General features: G+C 41.4%; 1 protein-coding gene across 1 annotated transcript in view; it reads left to right on the top strand.

The window, feature by feature from the left end:
• The window catches only part of DUSP10 (dual specificity phosphatase 10), a 37,388-nt gene extending 25,820 nt beyond the window's left edge, over positions 1 to 11,568 (top strand). The window contains exons 3-4 of the mRNA XM_001488632.6: positions 7,423 to 7,794; positions 11,040 to 11,568. Coding sequence (XP_001488682.1) covers positions 7,423 to 7,794; positions 11,040 to 11,305 — 638 coding nt within the window. The 3' untranslated portion in view covers positions 11,306 to 11,568. The remainder of the gene's footprint in view (positions 1 to 7,422; positions 7,795 to 11,039) is intronic.
• The last annotated feature ends 11,768 nt before the right edge of the window (positions 11,569 to 23,336 follow it).

Genomic DNA, 23,336 nt, shown 5'->3' with positions numbered 1-23,336 from the left:
GTGAGGGGCATCCTCGAGGTAATTTCTATCTACGATTTGTCACTAGGTAAAGTAGACACCAGGGAGATTCTTTTACTTTATCTTTTAATTTTTGTAAATTATTTACCAAAAGAGATCCATCACCTATCTCAATATCTCTTCCCTCCAGCTGTTGCTATCAAACGTATCAACAAATCCTCTGTCTTCCTGTGACATATGGCTAAGTCCTGTGTGCAGAGGGATGCAAATAAGACCGGTCCTGCTCTCCAGGAACCGAAGTTGTGCTAAGGCCATGAATTTGGATGTACATGGGAAGGAAACACACAGGAAAGAAAAAGTGAATAACTATTAAAAGCACAGTTTTATTTGTAGAGTGAGCCTGTGTGTATACCTATCTATATGTGTTGAAACTAAGCTTTTATCTAATGATCCTGAGAAAAATTTTGAACACCTCAACTAACTGATTTATAGAAAAGTTATACACACACACACACACACTATATGTATATATATGTATATAAATGTAAATATATGTGTAATTTTTCTATATCTGTATTTCTAAAATTTCTAGGAATACGTACATAATACATACATATACATATGTATACATACATATATATATTCCTAGATATACACATAAATATATTTATATTTCTATAAAATTCACCACAAATGCATTTATGCCTATTTGGTAAGACTAGATATACATTTTTTTCAATTCCATTGAACTCTTAGGACACAAATAACTAATTGTAATGAGGTTTCCAAAGGGGAACACCAAACACGAGAGCCAGCCCCGTTGTGCGTGCCACGTCTTCCTGCATTTGTGGAGTCTAAACTGGGACCCAACAGCACTGAATATGACCTTTCCAAGGGCAGGGCTGCAGGCGAGGTGCCCTGTGGCCTCTGCTTTGGCATCCTTTCCCTTGCCTGGGCCTGGCTGTGGCAGATGGTCACCTTTTCCCCACTTCTCTGAACCAAATGAGCCGCCCTTCAAGGTCTCACCTCTAGCCAAACCTACTTGGATACCCTAGTCCACAGTAATCCCCCTGCATCTGACCAGCTGGAGTGCTTATCTTTGCTGCATCATTGACACTTATTATCCAGGTAGCTACAGTGTGCGAAGGCCTTCTTAAAGATACCAGGATGGTTGCTTTACACACCGTCTCATCGAGTCATTACAACAGACCTGAGTGGTAGTACCCCGTTTTATAGTTAAGGAAAGCTAGTCCGGAAAGACTTCATAGCTTTCACAAAGCCACGCAGCTGGCATGAGGCAGAGCCCCTATTCTAAATCCAAGGCGAAACTCTTTGCCTGCTGCCTTATCTATCAGACTGCCTTTGAGAGTTGGCTTTTTAACTATATCTGTAAGTTAACGTCTATCTCCTAACAGAGAGCAGACAGTAAAAAACCTCTGAGGTGAGGGACAAACATATGTGTAGATATATCTTCTTGGAGCGCTTAACAATATTTGCCCAAGTAAACAAGATGTGCTCAATTGGATTCAACATCCTGGTTTTGTTAAGAGTGTTAAGCTAGATGGTACCTTCTTGCTTATGTCTTTTCACACATTGGCTATTTCACATGTAAGCAATGAACTGACATGCTCAGAGGGATTCTTCTCTTTGACCCTTGGTCCCCACTGGCAGAACTGCTGGACCGAGCTTTCAAAGTCTCTCTCTTCCCTGGGTAACAAAAATGTTTCTTTATCCCTTTGTTTCTCACTTAACACCTAGTGACACAGCGCTCTTACTGGATTCATTCTCATTAATGTAGCCTCCCTCTGTTCTCCTTAGGAAAGAATACACGTCCTCTGGGGACAGGATCGTAAGTCAGTTTAGGTGACACTACCTGGTATTAAACTTGAAATCATTCCTATTATAAAATAACCAATATTGTCTATGGACTATAAAGACAATTTCAGAGAAAACAAAAGGTAGAAGTAATCTTTGTCGATCTAGCTGGTATCCCAAGTATTTCTCCTATTAAAGTGGGTGATTTTCTGCCCTGAAAAGTATGAAGCAACTCTGACTCCATCTTGGAGAGTTTCAGATCTGAAAGCCTGACGTCAGCTCCAATTTATCCAGGCTTTGTTGCTTCCACGAGGATCCTCATGCAAATAGAATCTTGTGACTCTGCTTTGATGTACTCCTGTTTCCATGGAGGACCCTGAAAATAGTATCCATTAGGGCCTATTTTACACCAATATCTTGCCCATTAGAGTAGTAATATTTAACTCCTGTGGCATTTTATTCATATTAAGAACCCTTTGACATAGATACTACTGTTAACTCTATAATATGGACATGGAGACTGAAATGCAGAGATGTTAAGTAACTTACCCAAGTTAACACAGCTAGTTAGTGATGGGAGCCAGGATTTTAAACTCAAACAGTCTGCCTCCAGCCTAGATTCTTAAATACTATCAGCAAAGTGCCATTTTATTTGAAAAGACTACTCACCCAGTAAAAAAAACTAGACAACACAAAGGGATAATCAATATGCTTGCAGCAAGCTTGTAGAAGATTTTAGTCCCCCTTTACCTTTCTTTGGGTGTTAAATCCATTTGCTGACCTTCAGTGAGAGTTTTTCTTAAATTTCTGGAAAGTGCTCACTTTCCACCTTAGCATGAAACCAAAAAGCTTGTGTGCCAAAGTGCTCTCCATCTTTAGAATATGGAATTCTCTTTCTTATTGATTCTGCATTTGGCTCTGGTTTCTTTAATTTGCCACCCAGAGACTGCTTCGGAATCCCATGACAGAGGGCTCTTCTGTTTCTGGGACTGCAGTAGCCAAAACAGTGACAAGAGCTGAAACGCATCGACAAAGAGAGCTTTCCCACTAAAACTAGAATCCACTGCTTCAGCGGGACTGTCACCTGACTGACCTGCTGTTGGAAGGAACTGGCGAGTTGTATGTCTATGTATTTTTCTTTAGGGGTCCTGGGTATTCTTTGTTGTTGCCGTTCAGGATCAACGTGCTGACCATACTCATTTTGGCAGAGAATCTAGTTTTGAGATAAGGTTTGGAAATGTTTGCCCCCAGCATGGTTGCTCATGTCTGGAAAATATTTACACTGATAACTACAAGCAGTTATGCGCCTAAGGAGATCACTCAGCCTGGTGGGGACGGGGGGATGAGGAGGAGGGGGAGGGGGGGTAAACTGTTATTTAAAAACTCAATCCTCTAGAAAAACCAGGAATCCAAAGACCATGCAGTCTTTACTGGGAAAGCTAGAACAAACAAAATAAAATCAGATATATTTGTTTAGGAAGGATGAGGAGCTGTTACTTTCTTTATGATAAAAGTGCATTATTTAAACTTTAAATCTGCTCAGATACCTCGGTTCCTAGTTCTTTTTAAAGAAAATTTTGGAAGTTAACTCTAGAACAGTAGTTTACTTATCATTTGCAGTCTTTATATTAAGCAGAGTTTTTCTTTTAGATCTTTAAAATGGTAGTTTCCCAAAGTAATAAAAAAAATGCCTAATATATGCTAGATATTGTTTTCAAAGCACTTTGTTTTAGTTGACCAGTTTAATCCTCATCGCAGTGGTGGGAGGTGAGTCCTATGATGATTCTTATTTTACATATGGAGAAACTAGCAACCGAGAGGTCAACTTGCTCAGGGTCTCATAGCAAGGGTCTGGCAGTGCCGGAATTCAGACCCGAGGAGTCGGGCCTCAGGATCTCTGCACTGCGTTTAGGGTTCTCACACACTGCAGCGTGCAAGGATCACCTGGAGGCGAGGACAGCGACAGTGATGAGATTGGGGTAATAAGACATTGCTTATCAAACTCCTGGGTACATATCAGAACATTTGCATAGGCTTCCCGTACCACAACTTTATGGGTAGGTGATATTACGTCCACTTGACAGATCAGTAAACTGAGGCTTAATAAGGAAAAGTGATTTGCACCCATTCTCACAGTTCTTGTGAGTCAGAATCCCAGTTACAGCCTGGACCTGTCTGGCTCTAGCTTTGCTCTTAACCACACGCTGCACTGCCTCGGCTTGAGTTGCTAGTTGTCACATTGCAATGTTCTTATATAATAATCACAAATACGAAAAATTAAGGCTCCTCATTAAGTGATCAGTCAATTTGGCCTCTAATGGAGTATGGTGGGGTAGGGTGGAAGGAAAGTAGTTGGAGGAGAAAATTCTATTAACCCTACTCCTTCCCTGCCCTTCTTCCAACCTTCCAATTCCAAACCCCTAAGAGAAGAAAATAATCCTCCCTATAGACCTTTAAGAAATCGCACTGTGAGATTCTACTGCTTCCTTTTGCTTTAAGCACCATCTCCAGAGAGAGAGTTCTTGGACTGCAGTACGTGGATACGCATAACCCTTAATGAGGACCAATGCCTCAGTTGATGAGCAGACTGGCGATTGAACAGGAGACTGTATCTTAGTACCCCTCAGTGAGAATTTCCTCCTCCAGCTCATATGTTTGAATTATAGTATTTCCTTTTCTATCCACTCGGTCTCCAAATTTTCTACGAGCAGAGTTCCCACATGACTGAAACATACAATATACACATCATTTTGCACATGAGCACCCCCTGTGATCCGAAGCATTCTGTGTCTGTCTCAGATTCCCTCCCGCCCCCACCCCCATGGGCTTTTTCCCCCCATTAGGCAAATGGAAGGCCCATGCCACCTGTTAGGATTACATCATTGGCTCCCCAGAACACAGTTGCACCAAAGGCCTTAAACAAAGTAGTTCTTCTTGTATTGTTTGCACTCAAAGAGCTGATATCATGCCAACTGATGTCATTGTATGTCTTTGTGTAACTGCTATGGCAACTGGGCAGGTGGGGAGCCTCCAGCTGACGTCATTTGGAAAGGAGGTGTAGCGACAGAATTTTAAAAAGCTGTATGCTGCTTTTTTCTGTGTGTGAGGTTTTCTGGCATGCGTTTTTTTTCAAACTAGCTGCTTTTAAGACAAATTACAGCTTGAGCACCCTAAATAAGAACAGAGAGAAGTTTTTCTTTCCCTTCTCCCTCCCCCTACTTAGAGACTTCTTTTGAGTCTGTTTTGTTCTCTCCTCTCATCTTATATGGAAAAGTGTAGCAACTGCCTTTTTAAGAAAAAAAGTGAATTAGGTTCCCATCACAGGATCAGTGTGGAACTGTTTACTTGAATTTTATGGAGGCAAAGCTGAGCAGCTTTTAAAATAACTCTTCAGAGTCCCTTCTGAGGAGCCTGCGATGGTGGCAGTGGGTAATTCAAATTAACTTTTTTACTATTCACTGGTAAAGTTTTGCTAGTTTCTCATTTCTTCTGTTTACTTTAGAAATGATGTCTTTGGGCCCAGACAAACTTTATTACAATGATTTCATATCAGAATAAACTAATGATATGTAAGAGCAGAGTTTAATTCTAGAAATCAATGAAAATAAATTTAGAGCTCTTGTTTTTCTTTTGAAAAAGCATAGGTAGGTTTTGACCCTTACAGATGAGGAAAGTGATCATAATTTAACACCCTTAGAATGATCTTTGACTCATTGATGGACCTTAATGAAAATGTGCCTTCCCTGCTATACATGGCTGGCTCTGTGTGTACTGGTCGTGGACAGTGCTGAGACTCAGTCTAGGTGACGATATGGGGCTTCCTGCTGTGGTTGCCAAAGATGAGCCTTGAAATGGAGAAGGACATATGTTGGGTTCAGAAACTAGTGGACAGATAGGCTTCCTGTCCTTATTTCAACACACCCATATCCTGTTCACACTTCATGTTTTCTGCCTTATCTCCTGAAACTATCAAGACAGACGGAAGCCAACTCTCCATGGGGGTAAATGTTGTGTTCTGGTGGCTTTGAGCTTCTAGGAGATCTCCAACCTCCTCTTCTTTTCAAAGGGAAGGCCAGAGTATATCTAGTTCTGTTTAATTAGAGTTGGAGCTCATTTAGTGGTAATAATTTCGACTCGGATTTCATAGCCCTTACATATATGTTGTATAATTTAACCCTTGTATTAATCCTTTGGGCTTATCCACATGTGTGATGCATCAAAAAAATTTAAGCAATAAACTATGATCCACACCCTTCCTAATTTAAACAAGTGTTCTTTTCTGCATGTTCCTTCAGCTTTTGGTCACATATATGGTGGATGTTTCTGAATGGACTTTTCTCATTTAATATTAAGCAGAAACATTTTCTTTGTTTTCATATTCTCTTTACAACTTTTAATGGCTATGTTATATTCTATTGCATGAATATAATAACTTTTTCCATTTTTTAAATGTTTGTTTCTCGCTTGGCTTTTTCTATAACGCTGTCGTGAACATCCTTACGTATCTAGTTGAGTATTTTTTATTTCCTTAAGATGTATTCCCATAAGGGACATGCACTTGTGGAGGGGGAGGTTTGCATTTTAAAACTGAGGAGAGTGGTGTAGTTTTAGGCTTTTTATACTAGATGCATAATTCTTAGGAGGCAGAGTAGGACCTTAAGCTCAAAGGTGCATATTCGCAGATCCGTAGAGGTTCCCTGATGGGTTTATGTTCACACAAGCCTCGGAAAGGAGGGTACAAGGAACTGGGCTGCTCTCAATCGGAAGTCAGGTTGACAAAGTCAATCTATATGGCAAAGTCAGGGACCTACATGGAGAATATCAAAAAAGAGATCATAAAGTCAGCTTACCTCACCCCTCCCTGTATTTTTCTCTTTTCCAAGCACTTCTCTACTGCTTCCACCTGTGGGCAACATATAGATAACATTAATAAAAATACCTAATCTTTGTCGACTGATACTGTGTGCTAGGCAAAGAGCTAAGCACCTTACATATATTCGTTTATTCCTGACTCCCAATCACACCAAGAGGTAGATGCCATTAGCCTCATTTTACAGATGGGGGAACTGAGGCACAGAGAGAGAAACTAACTTGCCCAAGTCACAGAGCCAGGAGGTGGTAGAACTGGGTTTATAGCCAAGGTCACCTGGTTCTTCCAAAGCCCCTGCTTGTAGCCACTCTGCTGTATCAGGAGCAGACTTGTCATTCTGAGTGAGGTGAGCTTATGAAGGGTGCAAGACACACTCCTACAGTGCCAAGATACTGGTAGAAGCTCTCTGCCCGAGGAAGTGATCCATACCTTTCTCGGCTCCCAAAGTGCAAGGTTCTATATAGGCCACTGAGCATGTGGCTCTTTGAGGCAGATCAAATTTGCTGCTGATGAAATCGCCTGATGCTGCGTGGAACTCTTTCCAGAGGAACATGCCCCAGTTTGTATAAAGAGCACATTTCCCAAGTCTTGCATGCAGTCCATATCCTCTGAAGCTTGTCCTGGGTCTCCAAGTGGACTTTCATTTTCGTTTTGATTTTATGAAAAAACAAATGTACATAAGCAACAACACACACTCATTCCTATGGGGAAAGTGGCATTTTCAGCTAACTCTGAAGTTCTAGGAAGAGTCATTCTCACTTTCTGTGTTTTGGTTCCAGGTGGACTTAGCAGTTTTAAGCAGAACCATGAAAACCTCTGTGACAACTCCCTCCAGCTCCAAGAGTGCCGGGAGGTGGGGGGCGGCGCGTCTGCGGCCTCGAGCATGCTACCTCAGTCCATCCCCACCACCCCTGACATCGAGAATGCCGAGCTCACGCCCATCTTGCCCTTCCTGTTCCTTGGCAACGAGCAGGATGCTCAGGACCTGGACACGATGCAGCGGCTGAACATCGGCTATGTCATCAACGTCACCACTCACCTGCCCCTCTACCACTACGAGAAAGGCCTGTTCAACTACAAGCGGCTTCCGGCCACCGATAGCAACAAGCAGAACCTGCGGCAGTACTTTGAAGAGGCTTTTGAGTTCATTGGTAACTATCTCCCTTGAGGAATCCACATCTTCTGCCTTCCTTTCCCCTCCCGCTTTTGCTTTGATATCAAATCCAAACGTTTACACGCCTGTGTTGCAGAAAAGCTGCTCTGAGGTGTTTTTGGGCTCTGCCACCTGGTGCGGCCAAAGTAGTCTCCTCACTCATAACCCATCAAGTGCATTGGTGCCGTCAGGATGCATATAAAAGAACAGGAATTCAGTTTGGTTGGAATCGATTCAACTAGAAATCTTGGTCCCTCAGGTTCTCAATGAAAAAGTGGTAGGGGTTAGCATTAATATGTTCTATAACATAATTTCAGACGAATTGATGGAAAGGAAGAAACTGGAGGTCAGAGTCTGTGACTATCTGGTCTGCTAGCGTCTCTCAACACCTTATAGGAAATAAACTATAGTGAATATGACACCACCTTCAAACTCAGCCACACCTCCCTATCACCGTACTAAGCCTTACTCATCCAGCACAGGAGGTGACTTCATTTCCTTATCTTGAGTTCCATTAATTTGTAGTTGGTCTAGCCTCTTTACATGAGGTTGAGGAGAAAGTAGCATTTGTTGAAGGGTTTCTCCTGAAGGACATTTTTCAGTGAAACAGTGCTGTAGTGAACATCTTTATGCATCGCGTCAGTTCAGAGGAGAGAGAGAAGAGTGGGGTGGGGGTGAGTTTTTTTCCCTTCCACCTGCTTTGTCTCAGACCTTCAACACTGGGGAGCAAAAGACTGTGAGTCCTAGTGAGATGGTACTCGATTCCCTTAAACAGTTCATCCCAGACTCACTGAAGGAGGAAAGATCAAATTGCCTAGCCTGAGTGGTTCCCAGGGAGGAAAATTCTAGCAACAGCATGCTTTCATCTCCAGGAGGAGGGAACTGCCAGGCTAAGCCTAATCCACCTTTCACTTTTGCTGTTTCTGTAGCCTTGGGCTGTTGTAAGGGTCAAATGATCATTTTGGGCACACCTGGCACCTAGCAGATATTCAGCAATTTTTTTCAAGCAACTCCATTTACTACCACAAAGAAGGCACCCAGTCCTTTTCCTAAATATGGTGGCAGGTTGTTACTGCCTCTCTCCCGGGAAGAATGCACTCATGTTTGGTGCTCCTTTGTCAGAAAACAAAGACTTGGGGTTAACAGCCATTGGGTTTGGTGGATTTCCTGTAGAGTTGGCAGCTCTGGTCACTTTGTCTAGCTGTTTTCCTTGCTAATTTTGCCGTCCATGCAAGACCATCAAATATTTAGTTTGACAGGAAATTCTGAGTGGTCCTGAGCTGAGAAAAGTGAAGTGACTTATCCAAGGTCCTAGGAACTTAGTGTCAGAGACAGGACCAGAACCCAGTGCTCTTGTCTCCCAGGCCACCACCGTTCTATAACATGCTGGGACAGGGTCTATGAAGCTCTGTTAGTTCCTGACTGGCCACACTTGTGGCTGCAAAGATACCTTAGATTCTTTACTGGTAATATCTGAACCAAACCTTGAGCCCCCGAGGAAGAAATATTTGTCACCAAGTAGATGAGGAACTTCCTGGTGGATATTATGACTGCAATTTTATCTGACTTCATTCCAGTTGGGAGGAGTGAGGAAATCACTTTCCATTTAATGAGTAGCATAAGATAGGCTTGTTCTAAGAGGATTTCAATCAAAGCACCTACATTCCTTATAGGTTATTCAGGCTTACCTGCTCTTTTAGAAGGAAAACAAAACAAATAACAAACAGCATTTAACCTGAAAAACCATTCAGCATCACAGCTTGCACAATTTTATTTTCGTTGTTATCTCATTGGATAGACTGAAATCTTAGAGTCTGGCTTTAGGGAAAGCACAGCAAGTTTTATAAACATAATAACATTCACTAAGAGTCTAATATAAACCAAGCAGAGTCTTGGTTTAGGGTTTACCTATGCAGGTTTATTTATTCCCGAATCAGGTGATATTATTCTTATTTTCCCTGAGGCTAGTTAGTTAGTATTCTTCCAAGTTTTCACACAGGGAACTTGAGGATCTGAGAATAACATGACTCACACAGACTCACACAAGTTTACTGGTCTAGTGTGTAGTGGAACCAGAGGTCAAACCTAGCACTTGGCAGCTCATTTTCTTACCACCATGCTTCCCAGTCTTGGTGTGGAGGTCAATAAACATGTGCTGAAGAGAAGAAATTGAAAAAGGGAGATACTTTCTTAAAATACAATTATCTATGAGAAGTAGGCTGAAGCTACAGATCTTTAAGATGGAAATTTGCATGATACTTCCTTTCTTGGTCCACTGGTGGGTAGTCGATAGAAGTAATTTAAGTTAAATCGTTACTCTTCTTACTCTCTCTCCTTCCCTCCCCTTCATCTAATTGGTATTCCTTCAAGGATGCTTTCTTTGGGATGCCTTTTAGTCTAGAAGTGTCATTAAGAATCCATTCAGGTAGTGCCCACAAGCTATTCATCTCAGCTTTTAATATATCTGCAAACTTAGAAAGTATTACTTCTCAGTTGCTTGGGATTCTGAGTCCTTGCTAGAATTCCTGCATCTCTTGCTTCATTGCCTTGTTGGAACAGCATACATGGGTGGAGAAAGGGTTGAACAGTTCAGATGTACGTGATACCCTATGTCTGAGTACCACAGGTCCTTAGCTAACTTTGCAACACTAGGGTTTTCTGATGAGAAGCTGAACATAGTAACTTTCTAGTTGAGTTTTTTTCCTTTAACCTTGGTCAGATATTAGTTTAGAAACTCTTACCCATTTAATACCAGTTCCTGTACAGAGCACTTGTGCAGCAGAAAGGTTTTTTTCTTTATCACAGGTGGGGGAGACATTGTTACAACACTAATTTTGCTAAGCCGCACAACCTGGCAATTGGAATTACAATCCTTAATAAGAGGGATCTACTTAATCAGTAGCTTGCTTAACATGTAAGTTAATTGCGTTATAGGTCTAGCTTCAGTCAGCTGCCATCACCTGGGAAGTAAACTATTACTATGAATGATTTCTTCATCTAGTCTTCTCTTTAAATGCAGAAATATGGCTTCTTATTCATGCTGCATTTTACTAATATTGCTTTTAGCCAGTTCTGGAGGTTACAACGTAAACATTCACAATTAACTAGTAAATTATACTTGAGTGTAAAACCATTTTAATTTATTCTTTTTCTACAAAATATGGCATTGTCAAGTGTAGATAAAAGTTAATCTCTCTCCTTCCATCTCTCTCCCTTGCCCCTTGCCTTTCTCCCTTTTTTCAGAGGAAGCTCACCAGTGTGGGAAGGGACTCCTCATCCATTGCCAGGCTGGAGTGTCCCGCTCTGCTACCATCGTCATCGCTTACTTAATGAAGCACACTCGGATGACCATGACTGATGCTTATAAATTTGTCAAAGGCAAACGACCAATTATTTCCCCAAACCTTAACTTCATGGGGCAGTTGCTGGAGTTCGAGGAAGACTTAAACAACGGGGTGACACCGCGAATCCTTACACCAAAGCTGATGGGCGTGGAAACGGTTGTGTGACAATAGTCTGGATGGAAAGGATTATTGTTCTCCATTTGGAGATGAAGAGGAAGGATGGATTCTTTCTTTTCATTTTTCCTTTTTTAGATGGGGGGTAAAGTTTGTGAACGGAAACAAACTTGTTTAAAAACTTTTTATTTTTAACAAGTGTGAGAAGAATTTAACTTTTGATGCCATTGAGATTTACTTCCCAAGAACTGATAAAGCAGGGAGGCTAAAGAAGTAATTTTTTTAAGCCAACAATAAAAATATAATAAAACTTGTTTCTTCCCCTTTTCCTTTTAAGCTATTTGTAGAGTTTATGATTAAATAGTCTGTGCAGGTTCATAGACCGACGATACTACACTTTAAACCAATTAAAAAGAACCAAAAGTAAGTAGAAAAGACACTGAATCATGAAGGCCTGGGATCTGCCTGGTCTATCCATACAGAAAACAGAAACCCAACCAAACCAGCCCTGTTTTGCTCACTGGTGCAAACAGAAGATCAGGGCAGCTTAAATGGTCTAAGAACCCTTCACGTCCTTTTAAGAGATGAAGAATACTGTTGATTTTGTGTGTTTCATACTCTGGATTACTTTTTCCCCCTTCTCTGGGTTTAAGAGATTTTCTGAAACAGCAAGGACTGACCATTATACCATATGCCTTCACTGGCTTCTTGTGCAATAATATGGTGTTTTGAGTGTGCAAATGAGTGTGAGCTGGCAGCTGGATGATAGACAAATAGTGCAAATTTGCCAGCTTGGAGATAGAAAGGAATTAAACAAAACCAATTTCTTTCCTTCCCACCTTTTTCCTTTGTTTAATTTTTCTTTTTTTTTTTTTGGATTTGATTCTGGTTACAGTGCCATACACCTTGTTACATGTATATATCAGAATGTAAAAAAAAGACAAAAATTTATTTAAAAATATTTTTCGCAAAAAAAAATAACTTGGTGTGTTTTTGTTGATTGTGTAAAAATTTATTTTCATTATATAAATGAAACTTATTTTGGGATGTGTCTTTTTTCCTCCTCTTTTTCTCAACTCAGGTTCATGCATCTCTTACCTCTGGTAACTTGGACATGTAACATCATTGGAAATAGACACACATTTTTATGTGGGGAAAGAGAGATGAGGAAGGGAACACATTCTCTGTTCTCCGTGTGAAACAGAGAGAATTAGCAAGGAAGCAAAAGAGCTCCAGTATCCACCTGTGCAGTCATCACCCCCTGTCTTCTCATAACACGTCTCACAGCCCCTCTGTCCTCTTTGGCGAATGCAATCCCTCTTATGTTGGGTGAGCCTCAGGGAAAGTCACCTTAAAGGTATGCGGAGTTCTTTACCAGCCTTTGAGCTTTGGTGATCAGGTCACTGTCAGATTGATGGGTTAGAATTCCGTGATCTCACCAGTGGCTATTTGATAAATATTTGTGACAATCTGCCATGTATGGGTCTTGACAATCTCCCTCCCCATTGTCACTTGCTCAATTAATATCTTTGGTAACATTAACCATGTTGTGTGCACTGCAGCAAATTGCTATTTCCTACTCTTTTGCTAGCAAGCTGAACTTAGCTTCTCTATCACACTTGGTTAATACATAGCTGATATTGCATGGGTTCCCAATCCACAGATGAGTGGGGTGAGTAGCTGGGGAGAACACATTCCAAATGTTTCTATGTTTTATTAAAATAGATGTCTAGAGGGACTTGGCCATAGGGAAGGCTCAGAACAAACTGAAATTTGCCTGGGGTGAGTAAAAGAGCTGAAGAATTCTGGCATGTCCAATTCTATATGACTACATTTCACATAAATATTTTTGCTAACATTTGCTTACAGGTGTTAATAATGAAATATTTTTGACATTTTTTAAAATAGCTTTTCTACTAGGAGTGATTTCAGGAATTCACTGGAAGCTGTTTTGAATTATTTTAGTTTACTACTAAATGTTAATCAGGTAAAAATGTAAATCTCTCGTATGGTGCTCTTTAGTCTTCAGACTATTAATTTTTTTGGTGCTACAGCATATTTAAGGAGTTGCACTGATATGTAATTAGTGATTTGAAATACATGGTGATTTACTAGACAGCTTTGTTGTTTATTCTAAGTACAAATGTTAAATTTTTGATAGAGTATAAGGCTTATTACCTTTTTTTTTTTTTAACAAAACGAGAAGAATCAAGACAATTTCTTTTCTTTAGCTACATAGAAATGATTTCTGTTTTCAAACTTCATGATTTTAAAGGAAAGACTGTCCTGGGGCAGAAGGGAATCCTGCCAACCAGCATACCAAGAATTCTGAGACAGACTCAGGTCTTTTTTGCTAATCTGGTTTGAGTCACTTAGCCTCCAATTCTTCATGAGGAGTGTCAACCACTTCATGAAAATAACATGGATTAACCAAGCCATTGCTCTAGAAACCAGAGTCCCAGGTGTCTGGGCCTCACAAGGTACTTAGGCTGAGCTGGGAAATAACTGAGTGCTGTCTTCCTGAGACAGAAGAGTGTCTGACTGACCAATGCATGCATCGTTCTCGGAGGCTAGCAAGGCTTGTATGATGCTAAATGAATTTAATGATTTAATAGGCTGAATCCATAATATATGTAATTAAAAAAATGGATACAGCGGGCACTGTTACCTTAAGTTGAACAGAAGAACAGCTCTGGCTCCTCTATATACATTCATTTCAACAGTTAATGCTTTTCCAATCAATGCAGATTAACCAGGATGTAGAGTCCACATTTCATGGTGCTAGCTAGCTTTTGGGTAAAGACTGGCAGGGCAAGAGGTGGGGCAGGGGAGGCAACAAATGGAGGACATGTATAAGGGGAAATACGAAGCAGAAATGTGATTGCAACCCAGCAGTCACATGTTGACAGTAAATAGGAAAGACGACCTTCTAAAAGGTAATAAAATATGGGAAACAGAAAACTGGAGGTTATAGTAAAACAAAAATGAAAAATCATCAGTAGTCCTTATCTGTGGGACATATGTTCCAAGACCCCCAAAGGATGCCTTGAAACGCGGATAGTACCCAACTCTATATATACTATGGCTTTTCCTATACATACATATCTATGATACAGTTCAATTTATAAATTAGGCAGAGTAAGCGATTAACAACAATAATAATGCAACTGTTATACTGTAATAAAAGTTACTGTAGATTTTAGCAGTCTCAGCATAAGATGTTTTTTCTTTCCTTAGTGAGTCTAGAACTTTCACCTTTTCACTTAAAGGAAGCACTTTATGACTTCTCTTTGGCATATCCAAATCACCAGCATCACAACTTTTGTGCTATGGGGCTATTATTAAGTAAAATAAGAGTTACTTGAACACAAGCACTGTGACATTGCCACAGTCGATCTGATAACTGAGAGGGCTACTAAGTGACTAATGGGCAGACAGCATATATAACGTGGACCTGCTGGACAAAGGGATGATTCATGTTCTGGGTCGGAGGGCATGAGATTTCATCACGCTACTGAGAATGGTGTGTAACTTAAAACTTATGAGTTGTTTATTTCTGGAATTTTCCATTTAATATTTTCAGACCTTGGTCACCTGGAGGTAACTGAAACCACAGACAGTAAAACCACAGATAAGAGGAGACTACTGTATCAGAATAAAGAACCAAGACCTGAATTACACTTCAAAAATTGACTAAGATAGAATGTTAATAAATTGCTCTAACTAGATCTTCTGGAAGGTAAGAAGTCTGGCAAGCCAAATTGAATAGAGATAAAGCAAAGTGGCTATCACCTTATTTGTGAACAGGCTGTTGTAAATAAGCCGCAACACATTTATGTTTTATTCCCCCAAAATGTGACATCCAATCTTAGGAAATGTGGGTTGGTGCTTGGTCCCAAACTCTAATTGGAAACAGTCATTATTTATGGATAAGTGTGGAAGAGGAGGCCAAAAATGACAAGTAAGCACTGACCCCCAGAAGGATGGGCAATAATAAAGTATTTAGAAAAATACCATCCAAAATTAAAACTGTCTATAGGAGACTTCCCACCTTTATGGAGGTGGTAGACTGAATGCCAGTGCTTTCCATGGTTCCTGATTTTCTCCTCTGTGGGAATCTTTGTCAATGTTTGGGGAAAGATACATGCATCAGGGTTTGGTCAGAAGCAGAAACACTGGGTGATATACAATGAGGAGTTTATTCTAGGGATCAGACAACTGTGGGATCTAGTGAAGAAATCAGTGGGAGTGTGTTGCCTCTGTGTTTGATGATGGGCTGAGTTCTCTGGTGGTCAGCAGAGCTACCAGGGAGAAAAGCTGGGCACGAAGTGTAGGAGAGCAAGGAAGAACCGCAATTAGGAGGAAAAAGTAGAACACACATTTCCCTCTTCTGACTTCCATGACGTGGCTGACTTTGAATAAAGATCTAGTGCCCTTTGCCATGGAGCTGAACATGTACCTGGCCCAGGACTTGCAAAGCTGAAGGAGGAGACCTGGAGAGAGCTTCAGGAGCTGCAGTCACAGCTGCTGCCCTAAGTTAAGGTGAGCTACCAGGTCAGTGACAATGTGTGCTCGCTGCAATAGTGCTCAGTGCCCTCTTCAGAGTATAATAGTGGCTGCTTCACTTCTGCCTTCCAAACCTTATGTAAATTTTTCTTCAGGTTAACCTTAACCCCGTGTAAAACAGGAACAGGAAAGGGAATTCTATGAAATATAGTTTCTGATTTAGCTAATTTGATACGGGACAAAACCACCATAGGCTACCATTGCCAACTTGACATCCATCTACACTTCTTTTAACCATACATAACTTACAGACAAAGACCTTAGAAAATGACGTTTCCACCTAATAAGATGCAACTATCACTTCTATAGTTGAAAATACACTAACTTTCCATGTGCTACTTTATCTATTCTGGGGTGATGTTCATTCCTCTTCTGGTTAAGATCCACTCTCCCTTTCATATCCTATACTTTAAATACTGAGATATGAGGATGCTATAGATTGAACTGTGTTTGCCAAAAAGCTGTATTTTCAAAGTTTTAAACCCCAGACCTTGTGAAAGTGATCTTATTTGGAAATAGGGTCTTTGCAGATGTAATCAAGTTTTTAAAAGGTCATATTGGATTAGAGTGGGCCCTAAACCAATTACTGGTGTCCTTAAAGGAATGAACGCCCTATGATGATAGAGGCAGAGATTGGAGTGATGCATCTACAAGCCAAGGAACACCAAAGTTTGCTGGATATCACCAGAAGCTAGGAGAGAGGAATGGAACAGATTCTCCCTCAGAGACTTCAAAAGGAACTAACCATGATGACACCTTGATTTTGGATTTCCAGCCTCTAGACTGTAAGATAAATTTCTGTAGTTTTAAGCCATGCAGTTTGTGGGACTTTGATATGGCAGCCCAAGCAAATGAATGCAAAGGATAACTACCTTAACCATATTTTATATTAGATGGTAGAAAGAGGAGAAAAAAAGAATTGGTTGATATATCACCAAATATATTTATATCAAAGTATGGAATATTCATAACTCTTACCGTCCTAATTCCTACAACTGATTATGTGGTCACAGCAGATGTTTTTAACTTCTTTCCATTCTATATACCCTTTGTCCTCAGCAAGCACTTCACCTGGTTATTGTTCCTTGCCTGTTGAGGTGACCTAAGTCTTCATTTTTGAAGGATCTGAACCTTTGGCAGTCTGCCTACATTGGGTTGTTTTCCATTTACTTTTGTTATAAGACATGAGAGTTTCAGAGGTGCCCTTTGTCTCCTTACTCGTATAGTCTAGTAATAATCCAGTTTCCCCTTGATAGTCACAGTCATCCCAGCCAGTATAGTAACCCCATTCTTTGCCTGTTGGTTCTTTAGCATGAGGAGCCCAAAGTGGCCAGTAGGCAGCATCACCTTCCAGTTTAATGGAGCCATTGTTGGATCTCCTAGCAGAGCACCTCTCCCTTGGGAACTAAGCCTTCTAGGCCAGCAGAATCCAAAGTTGCAGGCTAGGAAGAACAAATTTTGCAAGGGGATCACGAGGGGTAACAGTGACAGGACATTTTCCCATTTCAACTCCTTGATTTCTGGACCTGTGAATCCTGGATAAAGGAGAAACAGTAACATATATTGGTTAATGATTTAGAGAATTTACTGCATTTTGAAAGACATTACCCTAGCCCTGCAAAGTGTTTCCATTCATCTAGCACAGTAACTGAATTGTCAAAAGAACCATTCCACTGCTTCAGAGTGATGGATAAGATGGTAAAACTAGTGAATTACGTGATCATGATCCCGTTGCTACACTTCATTTGTCGCAAAATAAGTTTCTTGGTTAGAAGCAAAGCATTGTGGAATACCATGATGGGGAATAAGACATAAGAATTCTATAAGTCTGCCAATACTTATTTTGGAAAAAGTATTGCAGACAGGGAAGGCAAATCCACATGAAGCGTAAGTTTCTATGGAGTGAGAACAAAACATTGCCCTTTCCGTGATAGAAGTGGCCTAATGTAATTAACTTACCATCAGATAGGTGGCTGATTCTCTGGGAATGGTGCTATTTCAGGGGCTCAGTGTTGGGCTCTGCTTTGGTTGGGTTGGACACTAAGCGGTGGCTACAGCCAGATTAGACATGGTGAGCGAAAATTCACATTGCTGAGCCCATGTATACGCTCCATCTCTGCCACCACAGCTACTTGGTTCATGATCCCATTGGTCAAGAATAGGAGTGACTGGAGAAAGAGACCTGACGGAGGTGTCATCTTGACAATTATTAAGATCTTTCTTTGCTGAGGTGGAGCTTTGTCGAGCATTCACGTGGGACATTGTGTATCCATTCAGGGAGTTCTGTCCATTTACTTCTTCCCCAGACTTTCTTGTCACCAATTTTCCAATCATGTTTCTTCTAAGTCTCCAATGTAGAATATGAAATTCAGAATTATCATCCCAAGGAGTAGGGGGTCTAGGGAATTTATTCATCAACTCCCGCTAGTCATTCGATGAAGGCTAATTGAGTGCAGGAGGGACCATCATCCCTGACACTTCTAGTCTTAGAGGGCAGGCAGAGTGGCCAGAGAAAGTTCTCAGGCAAAGAATCACAGTTCCTGGCACTTCAAGACAGGTTGGCTTGTTTTGGAAATGGTAAATAACACGGCATAAGGCAGAGCACTATAGGCTTCATAACTGGTGGAGCAGACCAATGGTTCCTTGGGGTCCTTTGCCCTTTTGACCAACTACTTAGTCCCAGTGAAAATAGACATATTCAGAGAAGAACAGAAAGACTTCCGACATTAGGTCAGAAATCCAGAATGTCTACTTGTTTTCTGTCCTGTTCCATTCCTTGACATTATTTTACTAATTAGACTCTACATCCTTCATTCTTCTATTTCTCGTCTCATTTTCTGTCAGGCAAAGAGACATTTAGTTTGCCCTATAGCATCCAGTTCTATGTCTTCACTAGAGTAAGAACTCAATATTTTATTCCTGACTGATCAGAATATTTTTATCCCATTGGTTTTTGCCATCTAAAACAGTTGTCAGCTCACAAAATTCCAGAATATTCAAAAATAAGCTTTCATGAACTGGGTGAGCCATTGTATTTACGTGAGATGATATTAAAAAGCTATCCTCTATCTCATGAAGTTGTCGTGGCAGACAGTACCCCAAAGATCTATTTTTCTGTCTTTAGCTAACTTAAACCTCTCTTTCCTTGTTTTGGATGGTAGGGAGAAAATTGCTGGTTGGAAGTGATAGGAAGAACAATGTCAGGATCAATGATAGCATCACAGCAAAATAATTATTGTTATAATTGTAATGCTTTGCATTTAAATTGCACTTTTATCCAAAAGTCTCACAACACTTTTCTGAATATCTCTTTTGAATTCAAAAGCATTTACTGAAGAAGGCAGAGCAAAATATAATTATATTACAATTTTACTCTGAAATGTAATTCAATTCATACAAAGTGGATTTTGGAAATTGAATTATTGACATACATATGAAAAATTTTGTGGTGTATTTTTGACAAAGGAAGTCCCAGCGTATGGGTCTTTGAGGAGAGGATGAAAAATAGGTGCTAACACGTTTCCAAGCAATGGACAGCGAAATAGAATAAAACTGTCAGGAAGCAGATTGAGATGAAAAACAAAAACCAAAGTCTCCCTACTCCTGGCCCAAAACTCTTGCTAGAGGGCTTTTAAATGACATGGCCCCAGGACTCCAATAAAAGATGAAATCTTTTCTTCCTGGAATAGCAAGACATTTCTTAGAAGACGGTAGGCATACAGAAAGAATTAGACTCAAAGTATCTAAGATAGAGAGCAGGCAAGAGGTGAGCAGGAGGGGAAGGAACAGCTTACAGAGGTTCTGTCCTTCAGCCTTTGGACCCCTGCGGAGATACAAATGGACTTTGGGGTGTCTATGAACCCTTAGAAACCACATGTAGATTGTGTATGTGTTTGAACACATTCATTGTGATGAGGGTGTCTCTACCTTACATGAGATTTTCCAACAGTCTCTTAACTATGAGTTATAATCTCGTATAACCTCTCTCTGCCAGCCTAGAGAGATGCCCTGAAGACGTGGATCTGACATTGCTCTTAAAAGTAACCCCCAAATTTCACTAGCTTATGCACTGTTTGGACCTTGCCTACTTCTCCAGCCTCAGCTGAAAGGCAGCAGAAAGTAGTGATAACAAGGCAGATTCTAGAGAAAGATTGCCTAGATTCAGCTCTATACTTACCAGCTGACAGTTATATGACCTGGAGCAAGTTACTTGGGACTTATCCCATCTGCAGCTCTGATTCCTCATGTTTAAAATGGGGGTAATAATAATAGCATATAACTTGGCTGGTTTGGGAGCACACTAACCTCCACCACATTTATCTTCTCCCATTTCTTCAAACACCATGTTCCTTCTCACCTCAGGGGCTTTGCACAAGCTTTTCCTTCTGCCTGGAAAGTTTTGCTTTTTGTGTGTGTGTGTGAGGAAGATTGGCCCTGAGCTAACATCTGTGCCTATTTTCCTCTATTTTATATGTGGGACGCCTGCCACAGCATGGCTTGATGAGTGGTGCATAGGTCCACATCTGGGATCCGAACCCGCGAACCCTGAGCCACCGAAGCAGAGTGCGTGAACTCTACCACTACACCACCAGGCCAGCCCCAACCTGGAAAGCATTTTTGCCCCATTTCTTTCCCTAGCTGATCTCACAGGTCTCAGCTTAAACTTCACTTCATAAGGCAATTTCTGACCACCATAACTTGGTTCAGCCCCTCTCTGTTATGTTCTATATGACCCAGTGGAGTGCTGGAATTGGCTCACACTGGCTGATGGGAGCTGACTATTAAATTTTATGGAATTTTCTAAGCTGGCAACTGCTGCCAGCTTGAAGTCAACCATGGTGGAAGTATTTACTCCATGGAAATAGGCAAATTTTACATATCAGGACTTTTTTTTTCCTAAGCTGGTTTAACAATAACTACTGTATGTAAGATCCTGTACATTTTCTTTGTCACAATTTTAATTATGCAATGATTTCTCTGATTGTGTGTTTACAGTCAGCCTCCCTCACTCAGCTGTAGGCTCCATGAGGCAGGAACTATGTCTGTATGTTCAATGCTATCCTTACACTACCTAATAAAAAATGTGACCCCAGCCCTTAACTCCTTTAAAGAAGCAGATCAACAAAGGCAATCTGGCAAATGGTTCCCATTCTGCTTCCTTAGGGAAGAAAAGAATTAAGGAAGAAGAACCAATGTTGACATTCCTCTTCCAATACTCCCCTCCATGTGTCATGGGATAGCTGGAGTGTCATACATAATGTAGTTCTTGGTACGGGGCCATGAGAAGCTCCTGACAATGGCAGGACTTTAGTGACCATGTGGGGTGAAAAGTAGCACATGTCCACCACTCAGGTTTGGAGAAATGCAGCCTCTCAGTTATTATAACCATCCTTCTTGGTAATCTGGATAGCCTTAGAACTCTCAGAGATGCCTCTATGTGTGTGCCTCTTTGCTGCCCACCCCAGTAGTTTCAGGTGGAGCTAAGGGGTTGCAAATTGCCTGTGGAATAGTGCTCCAGGATGGTGCTGTGTCTGCTACCTCTTGGTGGTTTACAGCTAAAAGAGGGTGTCACATGGGTGGTTTTGATTGCCTGAAGACTATGAATTGGGAAACTCTAAAGAACTCAAAAAAGATAGTGCAACTAGCTTATCAGAGATGGAGAAATTGGGCCAGACTCACCAGATGGGCTGCTGTAGCCTAATCCTCTCCTATTTGAGGCAGTTGACCTCTGCTGAGACCAGCTTCCACCAAAAATTGACTCCTGTGGATCTGCACAGGATGGAGTGTTGCTCGCTACCAGGCAGAGGATTCACAGGGCTTTGGCCAACTTGTCAGGAAGGAAAATGGGTTCAGTGGAGACAAGGTATACAGCTGGGGGAACACACCAAGCCATTTCTCCATCTTGAGGATGTCAGTCACTGAGCTGTAGATAAGTAGAGAATGAGCCCCTATAATATCTAGTAACCACCAACACAACTGAGCATCCTGAATCAGTTAGGAGAGTGGTGCTCCCAATCTAGAATCACTGAACCCTCATGCCTTATCAGGCTTGATGGATGGACAGGACTCGGCTCAGAACCTTAGGACCATCAAAGGCATGTGATTCAAGGCAATGCCCAGAGGTCAAGTTGTAGACAATCAAGGGCTTCCAGACTGGATGTCTCATGAGCTGAGTTTACCCAGATACCATCCTGAGAAGGTGTAAAATTTTCTGATTGTCAGGTATTAGGAGATACAAACAAACAAACAAACACATAGGCATTGCAGCAGTCAAATGACCTCAGAGCCTCCTCAACTGGTTGAGCTTATCTGGAAAGCCCACTTGTATCCTCTCCCCTCCCAGATACAAGGCAATAAGTCTCCTGGAGTTCATTGCTCAAGCTTTAATGTGCATACCAGTGTTCTGGGTACCCTGTTAAAAAGCAGGATCTGGTTCGCTAGAGGAGAGATGAAGCCCAGGACTCTGCATTTCCATCACACTTTCAGAGGTTCCAAAGCTGCTGATCCAAAGACCATACTTTGAGGAGCAGGCCTCAGAGGACACCTTCCGCAAAGAGGTAATTACGAGGGAGGTGAGTGCCACAGGTGCTCAGGGTGGGTCTCTCTGGGACCTATCGTGCGCTCTGCCAGTGTGTCTGATTTTTACTCTCCGCCTTCCAATTTTTGGAAAATAGAGATGACAATAAAATCTGTGAAATGGAGATAATAGTAATTTTTCTCTTTCAGCCCCTCAGCAATATCATGAGAAAATAACTTAATGGCTGCTAAGTATTTTCAAATCCGGAGTGCTGTTAGCTTCTTGCTTAAGAGTACATTTCCACAAGGACAGAAAAGTGCTTCATAATGACCCAGCGTCCACACAACTGTTGGGAGTGGGAGGGTGTTGCAATCACATGTCATGGCATCCTTCCTCACCGCCCCCTCCACATTTTTTTTTTTGAGTTGTTCTTGTAATATAAGGTTTATGGATGTGCTGCACTCCATCCACACCCTCAGTCCTAAGCTGAACTGTCCTTTCTAATGGGCTGGTGGCAAACCTGTGGCTCAGCTAATCAGGGCCCATGAATGTCAGGATGCTTTACTGGGGCTGATGTGGTTTTTCACTCCTGAATTGTATCTGACAGCCCGTGTGGGGCTGAAAGGCCAGGGCATTTTTAGCTTTAGTTAAGCAACACCAAAATCTTCCAGGTTGAAGCAAATCCCTTTTTTACTGCTCTTGGAGTGCTAGCTGAGGGCACAGTGTATCCTCAGCGCCAAGGCGCCGGCACAGATGGGGCTGCTCTGGGCTGATCCTCCTATATTTAACACGGCCCTAATTACCCACAGGTCTCTGAGCGAAGAGGGCTGATGAGCAGTTCAAGTTCCCTGCATAGAAATAGCCCCAGAATAGTTCCAGTGTTGTTTCTAATTGCAATGGATGAGCAGACTGTCTCATTAATCCTCTCCTATCAGCGTGCAAACTGGCTGCCCCAGAATAGCCCTGATCTCAGCCAGCCCCGAGCCAGCTTTGGGGCTG

This window comes from Equus caballus, chromosome 30, assembly GCF_041296265.1.
Source record: "Equus caballus isolate H_3958 breed thoroughbred chromosome 30, TB-T2T, whole genome shotgun sequence".
In the NCBI taxonomy this organism is placed as follows: Eukaryota; Metazoa; Chordata; class Mammalia; order Perissodactyla; family Equidae; genus Equus; species Equus caballus.
Note: the sequence above shows the minus strand (reverse complement) of the source record. Positions and strands in the feature narration are given on the sequence as shown.